The following is a 20,500-nucleotide window of genomic DNA, read 5'->3' on the forward strand; positions in this document are numbered from 1 at the left end:
GGCTATCGAAGCCTTTTGAGTTTGCCAACTCCAATCTTATTTAGACAAGGCCATAGTCAAAGTGGAAGTTCTCTCTTCCCTTCAGAGAAAGGTACCTCCTTCTTTGATGGCCCATTCTTTCCACTGGGATCTCACTCGCAGAGATCTTTCATTTAGGTTTTTTCTTTTTTTTTTCCCCCAGAGTGTTTTGGCTTTCCATGCCTAAAATACTCTCATGGGCTCTTCAGCCATAGCTGAATGCCTTAAGGGCTGATTCTAGGGCCAGAGTGCTGTTTAGGACATCTGCCATTCTATGAGTCTGCTGTGTATCCCGCTTCCCATGTTGGATCATTCTCTCCCTTTTTTATTCTATCAATTAGTATTAGCAGACACTAGTGTTGTTTGTGTGATCCCTTTGACTCTTAGACCTATCATTATGATCAATTGTGAAATGAAACTGATCACTTTGACTAGTGAGATGGTATTGGTACATGCCACCTTGATGAGATTGTATTGGAATCCCCTGGCATGTTTCTAACTCTACCGTTTGGGGCATGTCTGATTGAGCATGTCCCAAATTGTACATCTCCTCCCTCTCTTATTCCCACTCTTATATTTAAGAGGGATCGATCACTTTTCAGTTAAATTTAAACACCTAAGAATAATTGTGTGTTAATTATAGAGTTCAACCAATAGTAATAAGTAGAACAAAAAAAATACTAAAAGGGATAAAGTACTAAGTTGTTCATCAACAGTCAGTACAAGGGCTGATCAAGTCACTGTTTCTCATAGTGTCCATTTCCATTTCACTTCAACAGGTTTCCTTTTTGGTGCTCAGTTAGTTGTCACTGATCAAGGAGAACATATGATATTTGTCCCTTTGGGACTGGCTTAAAACGCACCCGATCTCGTCTGATCTCGGGAGCTAAACAGGGTCAGACCTGGTTAGTACTTGGATGGGAGACCCCAGTGTTTTTTAAAATATCTATTCATTCAATTTGCAAGGTGGAGTTATGAGATGGGGTATTGAGAAACAGAGAAGAACCCTTGATCTAATGGAACATTAAGCATTTGACTAAAATGTGAATTAAAAATATCTTATCACAAAAATTAAAAAAAATTAAAAGGGCTTATTGGAATGAAATTTCAGCTTCCCAGGGTACATGACTCCCAATACGTTTCCTACTTGCTTGCTGAGGGTTCAAAGGCAAGGAAGAATGACACCAGCTTTTCCTCCTGCCGCCTATACATTTCCACAGCTGCAATTAACACTTACTTATGTAAAGTGATAAACAGAGCACTTTTTCAAGGCATCTCTAGTTTTATTCCTGTTAAGCATTTATTAGTATCTATTTTGTGTCTGTGGTGTGCTAGTAAGGTGTCAGGATTGTAACAGTGAATAAAACATGATTTCTGTGCTGAAAGAAAAAAAAAAAATTCAGCCTCTGAAGATGCTCTGTGTGGAGAAGATCATAGAATGAACATTTATCCAGCCTCTTGGTTTGATCTGATCTCACTAAAACACTATCTCCACTGACAAATTAAGCTCACTCACACTGTCTTCCCATCCACATGCCTCCATGTGGTGTCCATAGATCAAGTTGTTCACAAAAGTATGCTGATACTGCCATCGCAGATGAGAGCACTGACAGATGGTTTCTTTTAAGAGCTTCTTTCCAGGGATGCAGAGAGAAGAGTAAATGTGTTATTTCCTGCTGATTTTCCTTGAAACTACAATTTTCTGTAGCTTTCTTTTAAGAAAATATGTGATAGTTTGATTCCCTCAGAGTAAATCTGCCCTTGTTTGTTTCTGAAATGTTCCCCCTCTTGGAAGCAGCCTGGAAAGCAGTCAAGGAAGATTCCAGCAGCAGTGCTGTGGTTCGATTGTTAGGCAATAGTCTTGGCCGTGTGTCATGGGTGGGATCACTCGCAGTGTATGTGAACTTCCTATGCAGTACTGGAAGTTAAGTCATTGAATATGTGTCCAGAGTTCATTTCTCTTATGTGAATTTCATCTAAGAAATAATACATTAGTAGTTTGTCTTTTTAATGATTAGATTCCCTAAACTTTCCTGGTCCTAGGCTAATCCTCCGCCTTGCGGCGCCGGCACACCAGGTTCTAGTCCCAGTTGGGGCGCCGGATTCTGTCCCAGTTGCCCCTCTTCCAGGCCAGCTCTCTGCTGTGGCCAGGGAGTGTAGTGGAGGATGGCCCAAGTCGTTGGGCCCTGCACCCCATGGGAGACCAGGATAAGTACCTGGCTCCTGCCATCGGATCAGCGTGGTGCGCCGGCTACAGCGTGCAGGCCACGGCGGCCATTGGAGGGTGAACCAACAGCAAAGGAAGACCTTTCTCTCTTTCTCTCTCTCTCACTGTCCACTCTGTCAAAAAAAAAGGAGGGGGGGGAGTTGATCTGAATGAGTTCTAATGTCTTGTCCATTTCTTACATCTTCTGAATTTGTGTGACTTTCTTTTTTTAAAAAATTTATTTGAAATAGAGTTACAGTGAGGCAGAGGGAGAGAGACAGAAGTCTTCCATCTGCTGGTTCACTCCCCAGATGGCCACAATGGCCGGAGCTGTGCCAATTGAAAGCCAGGAGCCAAGAGCTTCTTCCAGGTCTCTCACACGGGTGTAGGGGCCCAAAGACTTGGGACATCTATGCTTTCCCAGTCCATAGCAGAGAGCTGGATCATAAGAGGAGCATCCGGGACTCGAACTGGTGCTCATATGGGATTCTGACACTGCAGGCAGCAGCTTTACCTGCTATGCCACAGCGCCAGCCCCTTGGACATACTATCTTTAAATTCTGTTTAAAATAATTTCTTTAGGTATTAATTTTTGTTGTTAGCAGGTCCAAGAAAAGGTGTGTGTGTGTATGTGTGTGTCCATGTCTCTGTGACAATCTGTATTTTATCAAGGTTCATCATTGTAGCTTTCTCAGACTTAATATTCTTGATTAATGTTAACAGAATTAATAAAAAAAACAGATAACTGCTACAATAAACAACCCTAAAATCTCAGTGATTTAATACAATAGACTAGAGTCTTTGTTTTCAATACCCAGTCTCTAAATTCAGTACTTTCACCTTTAATACCCTGTCTCTAAAATTGCTACAGTAAGGAAAAAGAAAGTGGAGATTCACTCACAAGAAATTTTGTGAACCAGAACTAGAACTGACCACTTTTCCATTGGCCAGAACTCAACCACTCCAACAGAACTATGATGTGGTGGCCAAACATAGCCAAGCACTGTGTCCAGGCAGAAATGGAAAGCTGCACGCATCAGTGAGCTCTAGGGTCCTTGGCCTTATCTGGTTTTCTGACTCCTTTGCATTCTGAGGTTGAGCAGTTGACCTGAGGGCCTTGCTCACCAATGCTTTTCCTACACACTCATCCCGTCTCTGTCTTGTACCACCTCACACTGTTTCTTGCCAATCATGCAACATTTCTTTTCACTCAGCCTCAACTACTTCCTGTCTTTGAGGAGAGGAGCCCTAAGAAGAGGACTCTTCATGAGTAAGATAGGTGGGAAACATAGCTTACTGAAACATAGCTAGAAGAGGTTGGCTCTAGTTGGTTTGAGTTAAGAAATGATTATTCCAATAGGAGATGAATCCCATGGTGAAAATTCTGTTTCTTCCTATAGCAGAAGGTGATCATTTGAACAAAAATTTTATGAAGCTGTTATAAAATTTAGATTGAAAATCCTCCTATATGTTAACTGCTTTGGAAAGGCCAATTAATAGCAATTAAGAACTATAACCATTTAAAAATGAGTCATTCCAGCTGTTTTATATTTTTTAATGTTCATTTAAGAATAAAACACATATATCCCATAATTTAGGAAGATGTTTTTAAAAGGAGAACATTTGCTTTCTGTCTTAAACTCCTTCCAGCATGGAATGGAAAATGATTATGTAGCTATTTGTAATCCAAGGAAGACAGCCATTCGACAAACCTGTCCAAAGTCAAAACTATCATGCAACAGGAAGCACCCTATATTCTTCCCAGCCTGTTCCTGAAGAGTCTCGGTTTCTGATAGTGTTGTACTCACAATGCATAGATTTCGATGACAAGGATTCCTTGCGCAAGACTCTCTTAGGCCATGAAAGATACTACTAGTTCATCTTTCTGTCCAATCATGAATGACCAAGAATCAATCCCCTTCTCATTTGTTATGCTTAGTTTAATAAAAACACCTTCTGGAAACAAGTTCCTGTTTAAGTTTGTGAGTGGCATTTCTTACACCTAAAATTCTTAGACTGGACAATTTTCTGGAGCCAACAGACACAAAAATCTTGCCAAGAACAATGCTCACGAAGAGTTTAAAAGCAGTGAATCCTTGATCATCCAGTGCAGACAGCAAGACTTGCCCCTCAAATACCAACAGGAATTGGGTGAGCCTGTTTGGAAAGCCAGGGAAAGCCGCTGCTTGGTTGACACATTGTGCTTCTTTTTCCCAGGGCTTTCCTGGAAAGGATGGTTCCTCTGGCCCTCCAGGACCACCAGGGCCAATTGTAAGTATTTCCAGAAACTGCTGGGATGTACTGTGCTTTAAATCATTTTGTTTCATTTCTTTAGAGAGGGTTTTCTATTACCCTATTACCAGACCTTTTCCTCAGCAGCCATCTTTGCTGTGGGACCACACAGAGGCTTCCCCGAAACATCCTAGAAAACATAAACACGTAGCTTAATTCTGTCTCTGAGCCATTTTTGCCATAAGAGCACCTGCATGGATCTGGATTCATCAGACACAAGAAAGGCTTGAATTTGAAAGAACTATGCCTGACTAGCAGAGTGTAGACTTAAAAAATACCTGCCTCATGTTTTTGGTAGTTGGGAATAGGAAAGAGCCATCAATCCTGAAGTCTTGGTGATGAGAGAAGGGTGTTATCATGGTATATATTTGTTCTTCTCTGAGACTCGATCACCAGTAATGAGAAGGAGAATGTGTGACTTCTTACCTTTCTTCCATATCCCTGCCTTTTTCTTAGGGCATTCCTGGAGCTCCTGGAATCCCGGGGATCACTGGAAGCACAGGACCACAAGGCGCACTTGGGCCACCTGTGAGTATTCAGCAGTAGCTGGTCAGAATGCATGGCCACTCGCCACTTCTACTTACGTGTTTAGGTTCACCAGCATCTCTATTTGTCAGCAGTGTTTATTCAATATTGAACACTATGGAAATCCATAAAGGAAAGCAGAGAAGCTCTTTGGACAGAGATTAGTATAAGGTTGTGCGTATACCATGGTCCTAACAGCGTAATCAATCATGCTTTTCCTTATGCAGGTTTCGTTGCTTGTGCTTGGCTCTGTGTTAGCCAAATTTAGTATCATCTTTATAAGAATTGGGTATAAGAGCTAAGTGTCAGTCAAGCCTGGCTCCCAAGGGGGGCACATAACAGATATGAGAAATTAATGAGAGTGGAATAATTTTCTAAATTCTGCCCACAAGGGATAAGATAAAAGCAAATGAACACTTTTAGGCCTGTACCTGTACCTGTAAAATGAGATATGTGTATTTTGAAGAAATAGCCAGCATCATGTGTGACTTGCAAGTTGTCTTTTCTATATGTAGATGTTAGTTCGCATTCTGATAGTATGGGTAATGACCTAAATCCACATCCGTGGCTTAAGAGAATTGAAATATGTAAAGGTATGTATTGCTACAAACACGCTGAGAAGCTGTTTGTAGCTGTGGAAGAGTGAAATCTGATGGATGAACCTTGGAAGAAGGAAATTAACGAGCCTTCTATTGCTGCTTGGTCTCACTGACTACGAAGCAGGGTGTGCTGCTTCCTTTCCGGAGGCTAGAGGAGGATCTAGTTCCTCACCTGTACTAGCTTCTAAAGGCGGCTCACTGTCCTGCACTCAGGGGCCACTTGCATCTGCAAAGTCAGTGATGTTGTGGCTCCACCCGTTCTTCCACTCACACCTGTCTCTGACCACAGCCAGGAATTGGCCTGGCCTTTAAGGACCTATGTGGTTATCTCAGGCCACCCACACAATTGATAAGCTCTCTAGAGAATCCCTGAATCTTTCATATTTGCAAAACCCATTTTGCTGCAAAAAGTAACATATCCACAGGTTCTGGGATCAGTGCATTAATATTTGGAGTGGAAAGGACCATTTTCCTGCCTATTAGAGTAAACAAGACACAACAAATAATGCTGCTTCTGTTTTTTTAAGATTTATTTTATTTATGTGAAAGCCAGAGTTAGAGTGAGAGAGGTCTTCCATCCGCTGGTTCACTACCCAAATGGCCACAACTGCCGGAGCTGTGTCAATCCAAAGCCAGGAACCAGGAGCTTCTTCCAGGTCTCCCACATGGCTGCAGGGGTCAAAGAACTTGGGCCATCCTCTGCTGCTTTCCTAGGCACATTAGCAGGGAGCTGGATCAGTAGTGGAGCAGCTGGGATGTGAATCAGCACCCACATGGGGTGCTGGCATTGCAGCCTGTGGCTTTAACCCGCTGTGCCACAGTGCTGGCCCCTGCTTCCTTTTATTAAAAAAAAAAAAAAAAAAGATGTCTCTATTTATTTGAAAGTGAGAGTTACAGAGAGAGAGAGAGGGAGAAACAGCAATCTTCCATGTGCTGGTTCACTCCCCAAATGGCTGCAATGGCCAAGGCTGAGCCATGCCGAAGCTGGGAGCCAGGAGCTTCTTCCAGGTCTCCCACATGGGTGCAGCAGCCTGAGCACGTGGGCCATCTTCCACTGCTTCTCCCAGGCCATGAGCAGGGAGCTGGATCAGAAGTGGAGCAGCTGGGACATGAATCGGCACCCATATGGGATGCCAGCTTTGCAGGTGGCAGCTTTACCTGCTACTTCACAATGCCAGCCCAGAACCACTGGTTCTTATTCAGAAAGATGCCTCTCTTTATCTACTGAAAGAGGCTCTTCTTCAATAAAATTCTTCCATCCCTGGATCCTTCTCTAAGCTATGATTCACATGGTACATATATACACATCACATAAGAAATGTGCATAAAAAATGCATCTAGATTTTAACAAGTGCAGCCTAATTTGTGCATCCAAATGCTACACTATAAATACTGTATAATATTACTATGTAATACTGTAATACTGTTTAATATTGCAATGCTATATAATACTAGTAGTCACTTTACAAACTGCATACTCATTCCAACTACATTGCCATTGTTAAATACCTTTGGATTTTCTCTTTTCAAATCAATTTAGTAGTGGGTCACAGGAGATAATTTGATGTTTTATCATTTGGTTCCAGGCTATTGCACATGAGAAAGGAGACTTAAAAACATACTCTCTGCTTCACAAAATGTACTCTTGGGAGACAGAGCACAGAAAAGGCCCATAGGGCTTAAGAGTGCAAGAGATTTTGTTCAAAGAAGTGCCAGGGGCTGTGAGGCTAACTCTTTCTAGGAAAGTCACAGGAGATTTTAATGCGCTAATGTCTTTGACACATCAGAAAATAAAACAGGAAAATACAGAAAAAAAGTATCTAAGTTCGTTAGACAATAAACACATTTGTTGTTGCTGTTGTGATTGTTGTTTTGCATTCTTACTGGTGTCAGCTACACCAGTTTCTCTTCATCCAAGTGAGGAAAGAACAAGTCATGGATTGATCCTGATCAAAGATGGATCGAATGGGAAGGGCTAAGGAAGGAAAAGCAGGCTCTGGGGGCCTGGGGAGAGATAAAATGGAGCATGGAGGGACAGAGTGAGATCGGGAAGACCTTAAGTGAGTATGATAGCACCTGCTCACCCACCTGGCTTTTTGTAGCTCTGGATTATATTCTAAAAACAGCACAGACAGAAATACTAATACATTTTCTCACAAATAAAACACCTGCTTTGATCTTGAATGTGCCCTGTGCTGTTAATAGTCTTATCAGAGGGAGGAACAATTAGGTCTTTGGCGCTGAGTGGGTACACCGTGGTGGACTTGGGGATTTCCTCTCAAAAGGAGCTCATTCTCTGCCCTGTGCAGCCCAGACTTGTCCCTGTATTTTGGCCGACAGCTCTCAGATGCCTGCTGGCTGCCAGACCAGTGTAACTATTAAAGCAGGCCCGGTGTCATGGTGCTCAGGCCTTGATTGATTTCCCATGGATGTCTGTCTAGGAAGGCAGGAGGAAAAGAGACCAAGAGAGACAGACTGCGCCGCTGAAAATAGCAGTGTGTTTCCTACAGTTGGTGCCAGAAATGTCTGCTTCCATGCACTCTGCCTTCACTGCTGACTCCTAGGGCAGAATCTCCCTCGCTGCTGCCGAGGTCCCGATTCCTGCCGGATTTTAAGCACAGGGTTGAATGTAGTGCTCCTCCTGGTGTTGGGTTTATGCACAATGAAGGCTTTGCAATAACAGACTGCTTCCGGCTGGCACTGTGTGCTTAGTTTGACTTCCCCATGAGTATATAGGTATGGTGTGATGTCAAAGAGCATTATGTTGAAAATCAGGGTACCTGGGTTCCACCTGTGGCCCTGACATGACCCTCACTAGCTGTGTGAGCCATCTTACTTACACACATCCTCTAGTCTTGCAGAACATCAGTTTGCTAGTTCAGTCATTGCAGATGTTTACAGAGTAGGCACAGTATTTATGAGCCTACAAGATGGCAAGAATTGTGAGAGGTAAAATAATCTAGACCTTCTTCCACATTTATGGGAAATCTGGTTAGAATGATGGTTCTATAATAAAAGGCAGAAAGTTGAAACGCCTTAAAGGAAAGATAAGAAACTTGCTATGAAAGGTTGGGCAGGGCAGGGGGGAGATCCCTACATTGCTGGGGTGGAGTTATAGTTCCAAGAGGCAGCATGTCACTGGGACGTTGAAATATGAATGTGGGAATGAGTCCCACCCTCAAAGACAGGAAGATAATAGTGCTTAGGTGGTGCCTTTAGTAAAACACAGGACAAGGCACCTCCTGTCTTTTGTTCATTTTAAAGCATTTTTCTGCTCTTTCTTTAGCTCTGTCATAACTACCATAGTTTTATTTTAGGTCCTCCTTGTTTCTCACAAACATTGGCATGAGAAGCTCTTATTAGCCCATGGCCTCAGTGCTATCCTTGTTCTGGCCCATTCCTTGGCTTGCTGGGACATCCTTTAGGACATTGTTATGGGTCATCCCCTGGCTTGAGTCTCCTTGCCAGATCCCTATCACCAAAGGCTGGGCCCTGTGTGTTCAGTGTGGTGTACATGGCCCTGGCCCTTCACTTTCCCCTCTATCTGGGTCTACCATTATCCCTTTACTTGGCATTGAGTCACATGTAATCATTTTAAGCTCTCAAGGATTTGCCACAGTTTCACACTTTTCTTGCCCTTTGAGATGCTCTTCTGTCAGTCTGGGCTTCTTCCTCCTCCTTTCACGTCCCATTGAGGCCTGGGCTGTTCCTTCTCAAAGACTGCAAGACTCCTTGTAAAACCACCTTTATCTCCTTAGACTGCTAGATATCTCCTTCAGCTGTTGGGTTCCCCTACTAAGTGGCAATTCTTTGAGGACTGAAATGAGATCAGATACAATCAGAGTACTTAATATGTATCTGTTGAGGAGGGAGGGGGCAGGAGAAGGGAGGAAGGAGGAGGGAGGAAGAAAATAAAGAAGTAACAGAGGAAAAGAAAGAAGGAAAACATGGGTTCTAGTTAGGCTGGTGTTCAAGGGAGAAATAAAAGACTATTATTGTAGATCAGGATTTAGGTCATGGAAGACCTTCAGAGCCAGCCTGGAATGTTTGATTTTGCATAACAGGCATCTTTAACACATGGAACTTCAACCACAAGATCATTCCTCTTCCCTTCAATACTAAAATTCTGTGAATCTGTGAATGTCGGTACTGTATTTTCTTTTCTTTACATTTCAAGTGTTCCTGAAATTAAAGGAAACGGTGCTACTTTTCCTGGCCTCTATCTACAGGGAATATGTGTTTTCCCTAAAGCATATTTTGGTGGAGTTATGGGCCTTCATTTGCTCAGGAATTTTTATTTTGTTTTTATTTTACTTTGCAGAAATCAAGGGAGAGATGTCAGAAAAGTTGGAATAAAAAATAATTTCTTACCATAGAGATATTTCACTAGAACGATCTTTCACTTGCGGCCTCCTAGCTGGATCCTTTAGATGCATAATAAAAAGCACTATGAGACTAAGTGTGAGGGATTTCGGGCCCAAATAGACACATTCGTCTCTGTTCCAGAAGGTGCAATGGCTCAGCTTTGCATGGTATTTTCTTTCTGTAAATTTGAAACATTTTCAAACAGGACAATATAATAAGTGATAGCAATGGAAATGTCAAAAAGTGTATTGGTGCAAAAAGAAAAAACATTTTAGACAAACTGGGTTTTAAAACAGGACTCAAGTTAAAACCTAATTCTGATTTGCTAAACTTAGGTTTAAGGGATGTTATGTTTGCTTGTGTTTGTTCTGTTTTAATTAGGAAAAGATGATTTTCACTAGAATGGAAGGCACTGGCTGTCGCACTTGTTGAACAGTGTCCTCTTCCAGCAGAGAGCAGAGTGCACTCCAGGGTACATGAGTTCTGGAGCTCACAATTTGGGTTCAGGTTTCACTGTGTTATTGTGTGACTTTGGACAAGTGGTTTAACATCCTTACAGCATTTCCTTAATCTGTAAAATATAAATATTATCTCATAGGATTGTTGCAAAGAATATATGAGCCAATCTTATAGGAGTATTATAAGGATTAAATTCGTTATTTTAGAAGACTATTACAAAGGCTGACTACTGTGGCATTTGGAAAGCCTGTGTCTCATATTAGAGTGCCTGGTTCAAGTGGTGGATACTCTGCTTCCAATTTAGCTTCCTGCTAATGCACATCCAGTGAGACAGCAGGTGAAGGCTTAAGTACTTAAGTCCCTGCCAGCAATGTAAAAGACCCAGGTTAGTTTCAGGCTCCTGGTCTTCAGGTGTCCCAGCCATGGCTATCGTGGGAATTTGGGGAGTGACCCAGCAGATGCAAGATCTCTTTCTGCTTTTCAAATAAAAGTGAAAATTTTAAAAATTTTTGAGAGAAGGGATTCACTGGCTTTGCAAGGTAAAAACACCACAAATAGTGCTAGGTACATGTGAAAAACAGCTTAAATATTACTCCTAGCATTTTTGGTTTCTTACTACATTAAAAGTGTGGAGTGTTTACTAATTTTTGGTGGTGGCTGATTTTTGGTTTTGTTTTGTGCTTAGTGCTTGAAAAGTAGTTCCCATTAACGATTTATCTAGTGGTATCAAGAGTAGTACTTATCTCTGGACCTAGCAGAGTCTCTTTTGGTACTTGTCCATTTGTGGAGCCTAAGGAATGAGGGAAGAGGGCGCGGCCAGTACATTTAGTTCCAAAGAGAATTTGAGCTGGCAGAGGGAGAGCGCTATGTAAATCTTATTTTTTGCAGAAATTTTTTGCAGTTTAAGTTAGTTTTTTTTTTTTTTTTAACAGAATCAACACTTTTTCTAATGCTCTAGAGGTCCACTGCTTGAGTATGTGTTAAATATTTTTCTTTTTTTTTTTTTTTCAATCAATGTAGTTAAAATGAAGCACAGATTGGCTTGTCCTCCATACTTGAAGTGAAACTCAACCATCCATTCATTCAATCAACACTTTTTTTTGAGCACCTGGCATGTCCCAGGCATAGTCCTAGGAATTGGGATACAAAAGCCTATAAACTTGACCTAGCCTCAACCTTGTAGAACTCACAGTTCAAGAGAGGATCTGCCTTCTCTAGGGAAGTTGGAATCCTTCCTTTACTAGGACAGCGTTTATCTTTTTCATTATTATTCATGTGCTCCCTGCTCCAAATAGTGACCATATCATGGAATGATAATGTGTTAGCCTTGTAAGGGACCCCTGAGGCTACTTAATATACTTTGGCCCCATCTTAAAAAGAATCTCAAGGCGTTTAAATGGCTTTTCAGATCCTCTACTCCATTTTTTTTTTAAAAAGGTCTCTGATCATTGATTTAATTTGTAATATTGAAAAATTACCTTATGGCACACTACAGTGTAGATTTATATGAGAAGTCTTCAAAAAGTTCATGAAAAATATGCATCATGAAAATCTATGTATGGATCTCAAATTTTTGCACCAAAATAATCTTTTAATTATGTGTCCCATAAATTTTTTGAAGTACACTCATATTTCTAGTTGAAATCAGTTAATAATCTTTTCATTTTATTTTACTTTTAAAGATTTATTTGAAAGAGAGGGAGGGAGAGAGGGAGGGAGGGAGGGAGGGAGGGAGGGAGGGAGGGAGAGAGGGAGAGAGAGAATCTTCCATCTGCTGGTTCACTCCCCAAATGGCTGCAACAGCCAGAGCTGGGTTGATCTGAAGGTAGGAGCCAGAAGCTTCTTCCTGGTATCCCATGTGAGTGCAGGACACTTGGACCATTTTCAGTTGCTTCCCCAGGCCATTAGCAGGGAGTTGGATTGGAAGTGGAACAGCAGGGGCTCAAACAAGCACCCATATGAGATGTGTGTGCTGCAGACGGCAGCTTTATCTGTTAGGCCACAGAGCCAGCCACTCTTTCCATTTTGCTAACAAAGCAAAAGCAAACCCAGTGCCAAAGGACGTAAACAGCAGTCTTAGATTTATAATAAATATTTCAGTTTCATATTGGACTTAATCGGGATATTGAGTGACTCTTTTAAGGAAGATATTGACTAGGTGGTTTAGGAACTATAAAATAAGTATGGTTCTCTGTTCTTGGGATCTTATCACCTACCAGAGAAGGAAAATCCACCCATTAATTTGAAATTAAATATATACAACAAAAATTTAGTGTCAAATATTATGTCAAGGTACCTACTTCATTAGACTATTCCTATTGTTAATTAATATTTAATTGGTAATATTTATGCTTAATATTCTTCTCACATTTCAAATTTCTTATATGCCTAGTCGACCAGGCTCTTGAGAATAAGAAGTTCTAATTTGAAGAGTAGGTGATAGGGAGGTTGAGTCTGAGTTTCAAAAGATTTTGGATTCCTGGACTCGGGTTTTTTCCCATGAATGTCTGAGAACCACTGAGTGATCTTGAGTAGAAGAAAGGCTGCCATCAATTAGTAGTCACTGAGCTTTCTAAGGTGTTGTAGGGAGTTGAGATTAGTGGGTGGAAATAGATGGACTGGCAGTAAGGTCAATAATTAGGGATGTCAATTAGAAGATGGCTACAAATGCCTTGGTGTGAGATAGCAGGGGTAGCATCTGAATTGGTGGAATAGAAGAGATGAATGTGAAAGGCAATACAATAAAGTTAAAAAAAAAGTATGTATTGAATACTTGTAGACATAGAGGAATAGGAAGGAAAACATATTAGGGACAATCTTTACCTGCTCAGGAGAGTCAACTGTGAGCTTCTCTTCTTCCCAACTCCTCTTTTCCTGGAAAGCCAGTCTACTTATGACATCATGGGGTAAATCCAGAATTTAGAGTTTGAGTAACTGTTAACTGAATAGAAATTCTGGAGAACACACTGAGTTTCTTGGGGCCTGTTGAGGTTGAAGTAAGTAATGACTGAGCACAACCTGACAATGTCACACGTTTGATGTACAAATTCCATTTATTCTCCTTGGAGAAGTGAGTGTAAAATTTTGTTCAATGAACCTTGCCTAAGAATGGAAACAAAAATATGAAATCCTTCTGAAGACATGTTTTATGTCATGAGTATAATTTTTATTGCTGTGGCACTGCAAATGTCTTTTATTCAGGAAATTTTTTACAATAATTGTGACATCTTTCATGGATTGAATAGTAGCAAAGCCACATTTAAAAACAATAATTCAGCTGAGAATTCATATAACTATGTGCTCTTTTACTGAGGATAAATAGGGAGAATTGCATAGAATCCCATCTCTTATTTGAATTTCTAGGCTGAGAGATCTTTTCTTTGCTTCAGAGATATTCCTTTAATACTGCAATAATTTATTCAGTAGAAATATGTGAAATAAGTTACAAAGCAGCAGCAGAATACAGTAGAGTGTGGCAAAAGGTGAAAGACCCATTCAGTAAAGATGTAGGTTACAAAGCAATAGTGTTGCATTCCAATTTACATAAAAAGGCTGGAGGATGAAAATGTTGAGAAAAGCTATTTATGCCTGGTGTGATTACAGGTTGTTGTCTGTCTTACTCCTATTTTTGTATAACTGTTTTTGTTGTGGAATTTCTAGTGCTAAGAAAAAGGTCTTCAGTGTCTGCTAATAATAACTGATAGAATTAAAAAAGAGAGAACGATCCAACATGGGAAGCAGGATACACAGCAGACTCAGATTGGCAGATGCCCTAAACAGCACTCTGGCCTCAGAATCAGCCCTTAAGGCATTCGGGTCTAGCTAAAAAGCCCATGAGAGTATTTCAGGCATGAAAGCCAAGACACTGTGGCAAAAAATGGTCTAAATGAATGATTTTTGTGAGCGAGATCCCAGTGGAAAGAACGGGCCATCAGAGAAGGAGGTACCTTTCTCTGAAGGGAGGAGAGAACTTCTACTTTGATTATGGCCTTGTCTAAATAAGGTTGGAGTTTGTGAACTCAAGAGGATTCCATAGCCTTGGAAGCTCATGACAAGAGCCTTAGGTGATTACTGGTGTCATGAATAAGAATATTAATTGTTAAATCAACAACAGAAGTCACTGTGCACTTACTCCCCATGGAGGATCTGTCCTTAATGTGTTGTACTATGCGAATTAATGGTAAAACTAGTACTCAAACAGTACTTTATACTTTGTGTGTCTGTGTGGGTGCAAACTGTTGAAATCTTTACTTAGTATATATTAAGTTGATCTTCTGTATATAAAGATAATTGAAAATGAATCTTTATGAAGAATGGGATGGGAGAGGGAGTGGGAGTGGGAGATGGGATGGTTGCAGGTTGGAGGGAGGTTATGGGGGGAAAACTGCTATAACCCAAAAGTTGTACTTTCAAAATTTATATTTATTAAATAAAAGTTTTAAAAAAAAGTTCTTAACAAAATGAGAAAAGATGCATGCTGGTTGGTTTGGGCTATGTGTGGTATCCTAGGTAACTCAACAATTTTCTCACTTCTAGGGTGTCCCTGGTCCAAAGGGAGAGCGAGGAGAGCGCGTAAGTATTCTGTGGCTCTGCTCAAAGGCTGCAGCTGGCTGCACACTGTCTAGTGCATGAGCCTGTTGAAGGATGACTATTTACTACAGTGGTTATTCATTGCTGTGATGCCATTTCCTTGTCTTCCCTCCACCTTATTCGACTGGGAACACATTTTTCAGTGGAAAAAGCCCTAAGTTGAAGTCAGGAGAGCGAGTTTCTATTACTTTGCTGCCATCCACCTTGATAACCTGGGAATGCGTCTTAAGCACAAAAAGAGGAGAATCAAACTCATTTAACTCACAAAGTGAATTTCAGAAGGGAATTGTATGGAAGCAAAAGGGCTATAGAAAGCTTAAAGCTCTTTACAAATGCTAAGTAATAGGATGGGAGTCCTGCTTTTCCTGATAGCCCCGTATTGGCACCCAAGCAAACAATGACAGGAATAGAATTAAAGAACTGACCTCCAAATTTAAATCAGTTAATCTCTCCTTTAAGAAGTGGTGCAGCTGCTAATACAATTGGGCTATTGGCTATAATAGAAACAGCAGTGGCTCTAGGCTCATCCATTTACCTCTGTGAAAACTTGGGCAATGTACTTAACACTATTCTGCTATAAAATGGGTTTAACATCTTTCCTCTGAGTTATTATTAGTATTAAATGAGTCACTGCTTGAGAAAGTGCTATATTTTATAAGCTCTAAAGAGTGTAAATGAGGCATTAAATATATATGATTTGTTTCAAAACTATTAAATCTTTAGAATCTGGGATAGAAATACTTGCACCTTTTCGTTTGAATAAGACTCTTGAGAATCTGGAGCCATGAATGTCACATTGCCCTCTCCTCTGTGTGCAGCATCCTATGTTCTGTTAGGAGCCGAAGAGCCCAGATGGCATTAGTGGGTCCAAGTCAGAGCCACATCCTGGAAGTCCTGGTGTGTGGCAAGGCCTGTGCCGGAGAGTCAGGACTGTGCTTTTTTCTCATCCAGGGTGACCTGCAGTCCCAAGCCATGGTGAGAGCAGTGGCACGTCAAGTATGTGAACAGCTCATCCAGAGTAAGTACACTGTGGTTGTGCAGGTTGGTTCACCTTACTTCTCCCTATGGGCCTTTCTCATGAGCATAAAGACTTAGGGGAATATCTCTGAAGCTTTGTCTTGGTGCAGACATGTAAGCTTTATGATGAGCCCCTGCTGATCCATCTAAGAGATCATTACAGATTACCCTAGAGCTCGCCATCAAAGCTACAGAAGCTTAACTTCACATAAGAACTATCAGTTTGCCATGTAGATTTAACGTGATGGCCCAGGCCACATCTTCTATCCCTTTGTCTTTCTCCAAATGGAGAGAATTTTGTATTTTTCTCAAGTGATGAGCACTTGAATGTTGACAGACTACATCTTCAGAAGCTACCTTCAAAAAAAAAAAAAATGATTTGCAGTATTGATTTCAGTTAACTTGCAAGACTTATTTTAAAAAATAGACCTACAGTTGTATTTTTAAAAATTTAAGAGAAATGAAGATGCAGACAGAATTCCTATCTGCTAACTCAGCTGCAAATGGCTAAAATGGCTTGGGGGCCAGAAGCCAGGAGCTGGAAACCCAGTGCAGGTCTTCCATGTGGGTGGTAGAACCTAATCATCCAAGCCATTACTGCTGCCCCCCAGCATTGGTAGAAAGCTGAAATGAAGAGCCAGAGCTAGGACATAAACCCAGGTACTCATATGTGAGATTCAAGCATCCCCACTAGTGGCTTAACAGCTAGGCCAAATGGCTACACAGACTCATAGTATGTAAGTCAATATTTCCTTATTATTAAAATCCATTTTACATCTGTCATCTTCTGTTCAGCCTAAGGTCCTTACCTTAATCTTTAGATTTGATGCCAAAATACACACATTTTCACACACACTGAGACAGGTTTGTTGTGACATCTGATAAGACTTATGACACTTGGGCTTCATGCCAAAAATTACATTGAAACACACCTGATAACTGTCCCTTTTCTTATTAAACTTGAACTTTTCAACAACATTGTGTTTCAATGACAGATTCCTGCTCATCCATTTACTAACCCTCCCATTTTGCATATTTTCTGCTTATTCATGGAATATATATTTTGTCTCAATCTAATCAGAAATTCCCTAGTGTGTATTCTTCTCTTTTAAATAATTTATTCAGTATGAGGAAGATCTGCAGCCAAATAGAGATGAACTATTCTTCTCAAACCCACCCAACTCTAGCCTGACTCCTGCCCGCGACCTCCCAGGAGATCAGGGCTGACATTACCTGAGTAGCTACCTTGTTCACTTTAGGATTATATTTATTTTAACACAAGAAAAGTTGAGTGTTAGGTCAGGGGAGCCCTGTAGGGCTGGGTCTAGATTACCATCCAGAGTTCTGCAGTAAATCCAGATGTCACCCTGGGGAAGCCATGAAGTGAGGAAATGCAGGGACTTCACAAAATTTTCATTAAGGTAAAAATATCAGGGAAAACCAAATACAAACCTACTGTCTTCTCACAACTGTAGTAATGCTCCCTTTAGTTTAATTTTATGTTATACATGTTGTCCAAACTGGCTGTAAGTGTTTGAGAGAATTTGTCATTAAATTAAAATATTTAATACTAAAATGAGATCTTTAAAAATATAATTTATAAAAGGGAAATTGAACATTAGTCATTTTTGTAGTATAATGCATCCAAATTTGGCCCATATTGGATTATTTGGCCGGTTTCTCATTTCAAGCGTACTGTGTAAATAAATGGACTGTTATTTTAGGAAAAATGAGGGATACATTTTATGACTCATAGACCACAATGAGAAGAAAGCATCATGATATTTTCTTGTTCTACTATAGAATAAAAATGTGTATGAATATATGATTATTTAAAACCTGCCCTAAAAACTGAGGGCTCAAAATTGTGTTTTGCCCCTTGGGAATTCTCAGATTCTTGTAAATGACTTCTAGAAGGTGGGGTCTGGAAGTTGGACAGGAAAGTTCAATTAAGTTGTTAGAATAGGAAGGCCCTGCCTGTCAGTTCAGATCTAAGGGAAGGAAATGGAAGAGACTCTGTCCAGCCCAACCTTGTTCCCAAATGCAGAATTGATTTTCTCTGCTTTTTATTTTATTCCTTGGGCTCTCACTGAGAACCTGATTTACTGGTTAGCCTATGATTTTTGTTTTTACAAGCTCAGTCATCTGGTTTTCAGTTCTCGGTAGATAAGAAAGATTACATGAAAAAGGGTTAGATGGGAAACTGTGCAAGGCCAAAGTGATGACAGTCTGGAGAATGGTAAAGGATTACCCCCGTGTCCAGGGAGAAGTGAAAGACGCAGATGCAGAAAGCAACAGACATGGCTGCTGATGGCCCTCAAGACATCAGGGAGACCCTTGTGACATCACAGTCCAGTGCTTAAGAAGGCAGTGAATTAGAAATGATTCCTCAAAAGATGGCTGCTGTTTTTCTTTAAAGATATTTAAGTTTATTTAAGAGGCAGAGAGAGCGAGGGAAACTCATTTGCTGGTTCATTTCCCAACTGACTGTGACAACTGAGCCAGTGCCAAAGTGAGGAGCTGGGAACTCAGTCTTGGGCTCCCATGTGAGTGGCAGCGATAAAATCACTTAAGCCATCAGTGCTGCCTCTGAGGGTCTGTATTAGCAGGAATCTGGAATCAGGAGCCAGAGCCAAGAATCAAACCCAGGCACACTGATAATGTGGATTGCAGACATCTTGATTGGCATTTTAATTGCTAGGCTGAATTCCCAAGCTTATTTTTCATTTAAATATTTGCAAAGGGAGAAATAAAAAGCACCTAGAAAATTCACTTACTTGGGAAAAAAAATCTCCTGATGATGATGCTGGAAGAATGAGGCACCATAGTATCAAATACTTTATAAATATGTATTTCCAGTTGTTAAAAACTATATTCTTCCAGGCATAATTGAGTTAAGAGGCAATGGGGTTGAGAGCCAGATTTATTTTTTAGAAAAACTGATGGACGTTTCTACAGCTGGGACCCAAGTAAATGTTCCTGAAAGAAAAGCTTGGCAGCGAAGAGAGGAGTTGAGACACAGCGCTTGTCTGGGGATTTGTGAGCAAGAGGGTGGAGCAGGCTTTATGGGTTGGAAAAAAGACAGTTTGGGGGAAATTTCTAGAGAAAAAGGCAGCTGGGTAAGGGTTCAGGGGTCAGATAAATGTTGGGGGTGAAAATAAAATTTATGACTTCTGCTCAGTGGTGTTTATTGAGATGCTGACGTGAACTGTAGAATTCCAAATACATGAGATGTGCCTTGAGTACAATCCAGCCACTACTGTCGTCCAAAGTAAAACGTAAAAAATGTTAAGTTGGAAATCGACCTATTTCAGAGAGGTGTGTTGTTTCTCTCTTGGTGGGTGTCTAATGAAATTGTTCAAAGCCTTAACAAATAAACAAATAACTCCCCCCAGACCCCTCTGCGGGCCAGTTCATTGAATGCACCCTTTATGCTTCCTGCCTCAGGTCACATGGCCAGATACACAGCCATCCTCAACCAGATTCCCAGCCATTCCTCATCCATCCGGACCATCCAAGGCCCTCCTGGGGAGCCTGGGAGGCCAGGTTCACCTGGAACGCCTGGAGAACAAGGACCCCCAGGCTCACCAGGCTTTCCGGGAAGTGCAGGCGTGCCAGGGACCCCAGGAGAACGAGGTAAGCTAGACCACTCCTCCAGTAGAGTTGTTTGAGATGGGTGCATTGAAACATGGCACAACAGTGATGCTTCCCCTTCTCCATCTGCAATTCAATATCTTACTTATTCCCAAGATGAAGAAAAGAACAGTGTGCAACATGTTTATCCAGAGCCATATCTGTTTATAGAACAGTAGACTCAAAACCCCAACACAACTCCAAGAGGCTGTTGAGCTAACAGAAGGAAGATATTCCCTCCAGACAGACCAATTCAGATAAGCTGCCTCTTCCAGGTTGAAGAATTAGGAGATGATGCCTCCCTTGGGGAAAACGTGATATCACACATGAGTCACAACAGCAGACTTCATTTAGTATGCATATGTAGTGCTTCTTTTGTGCAGTGCCCACACTGGGCAACACTCCGTGGCATTTCTGGGAAGAGTCACAAGTTATGTGGACACAGGTTCACATATCCCTCTGTAGATGGTGTCAGCTCCAAACTTCAAGTTCAAGTACTGTTTGTGGCTCACTGTTCTGTACTATGAGTTGATAGCATAAGAGTTTCATGGGCCAGTGTTTTGTCTTTGCCATGAAACTTTCATTAAAATTAAGATCCTACTTTGCCTTATTTTCTACTATCTACAGGTCTTAGAAGTAATCCAATGGTAAGACTCACTTGGTTGAATTTCGTCAAGTTTCTATAACGATCAGCATCTCCCAATCCAGAAGCAGATAAAACAGATATGTGAAATGGGGTTCCACAATAGCCCTGAGGACAGTGATGGGAAAAGGGACAACTGATAAAAGTACTTTC

At 41.0% G+C, this 20,500-nt stretch overlaps 1 protein-coding gene across 6 annotated transcripts in view; it reads left to right on the forward strand.

The window, feature by feature from the left end:
- The window catches only part of COL14A1 (collagen type XIV alpha 1 chain), a 262,146-nt gene that overhangs the window by 214,704 nt on the left and 26,942 nt on the right, over positions 1-20,500 (forward strand). For all 6 annotated transcript variants that reach the window (XM_008255863.4, XM_002710753.5, XM_070075442.1 and 3 more), the window contains exons 41-45: positions 4,442-4,495; positions 4,973-5,044; positions 15,001-15,036; positions 16,006-16,072; positions 19,519-19,707. In XM_008255863.4, the coding sequence (XP_008254085.2) occupies positions 4,442-4,495; positions 4,973-5,044; positions 15,001-15,036; positions 16,006-16,072; positions 19,519-19,707 (418 nt within the window). The remainder of the gene's footprint in view (positions 1-4,441; positions 4,496-4,972; positions 5,045-15,000; positions 15,037-16,005; positions 16,073-19,518; positions 19,708-20,500) is intronic.

Source organism: Oryctolagus cuniculus, chromosome 6 (genome assembly GCF_964237555.1).
Source record: "Oryctolagus cuniculus chromosome 6, mOryCun1.1, whole genome shotgun sequence".
Lineage (NCBI taxonomy): Eukaryota > Metazoa > Chordata > Mammalia > Lagomorpha > Leporidae > Oryctolagus > Oryctolagus cuniculus.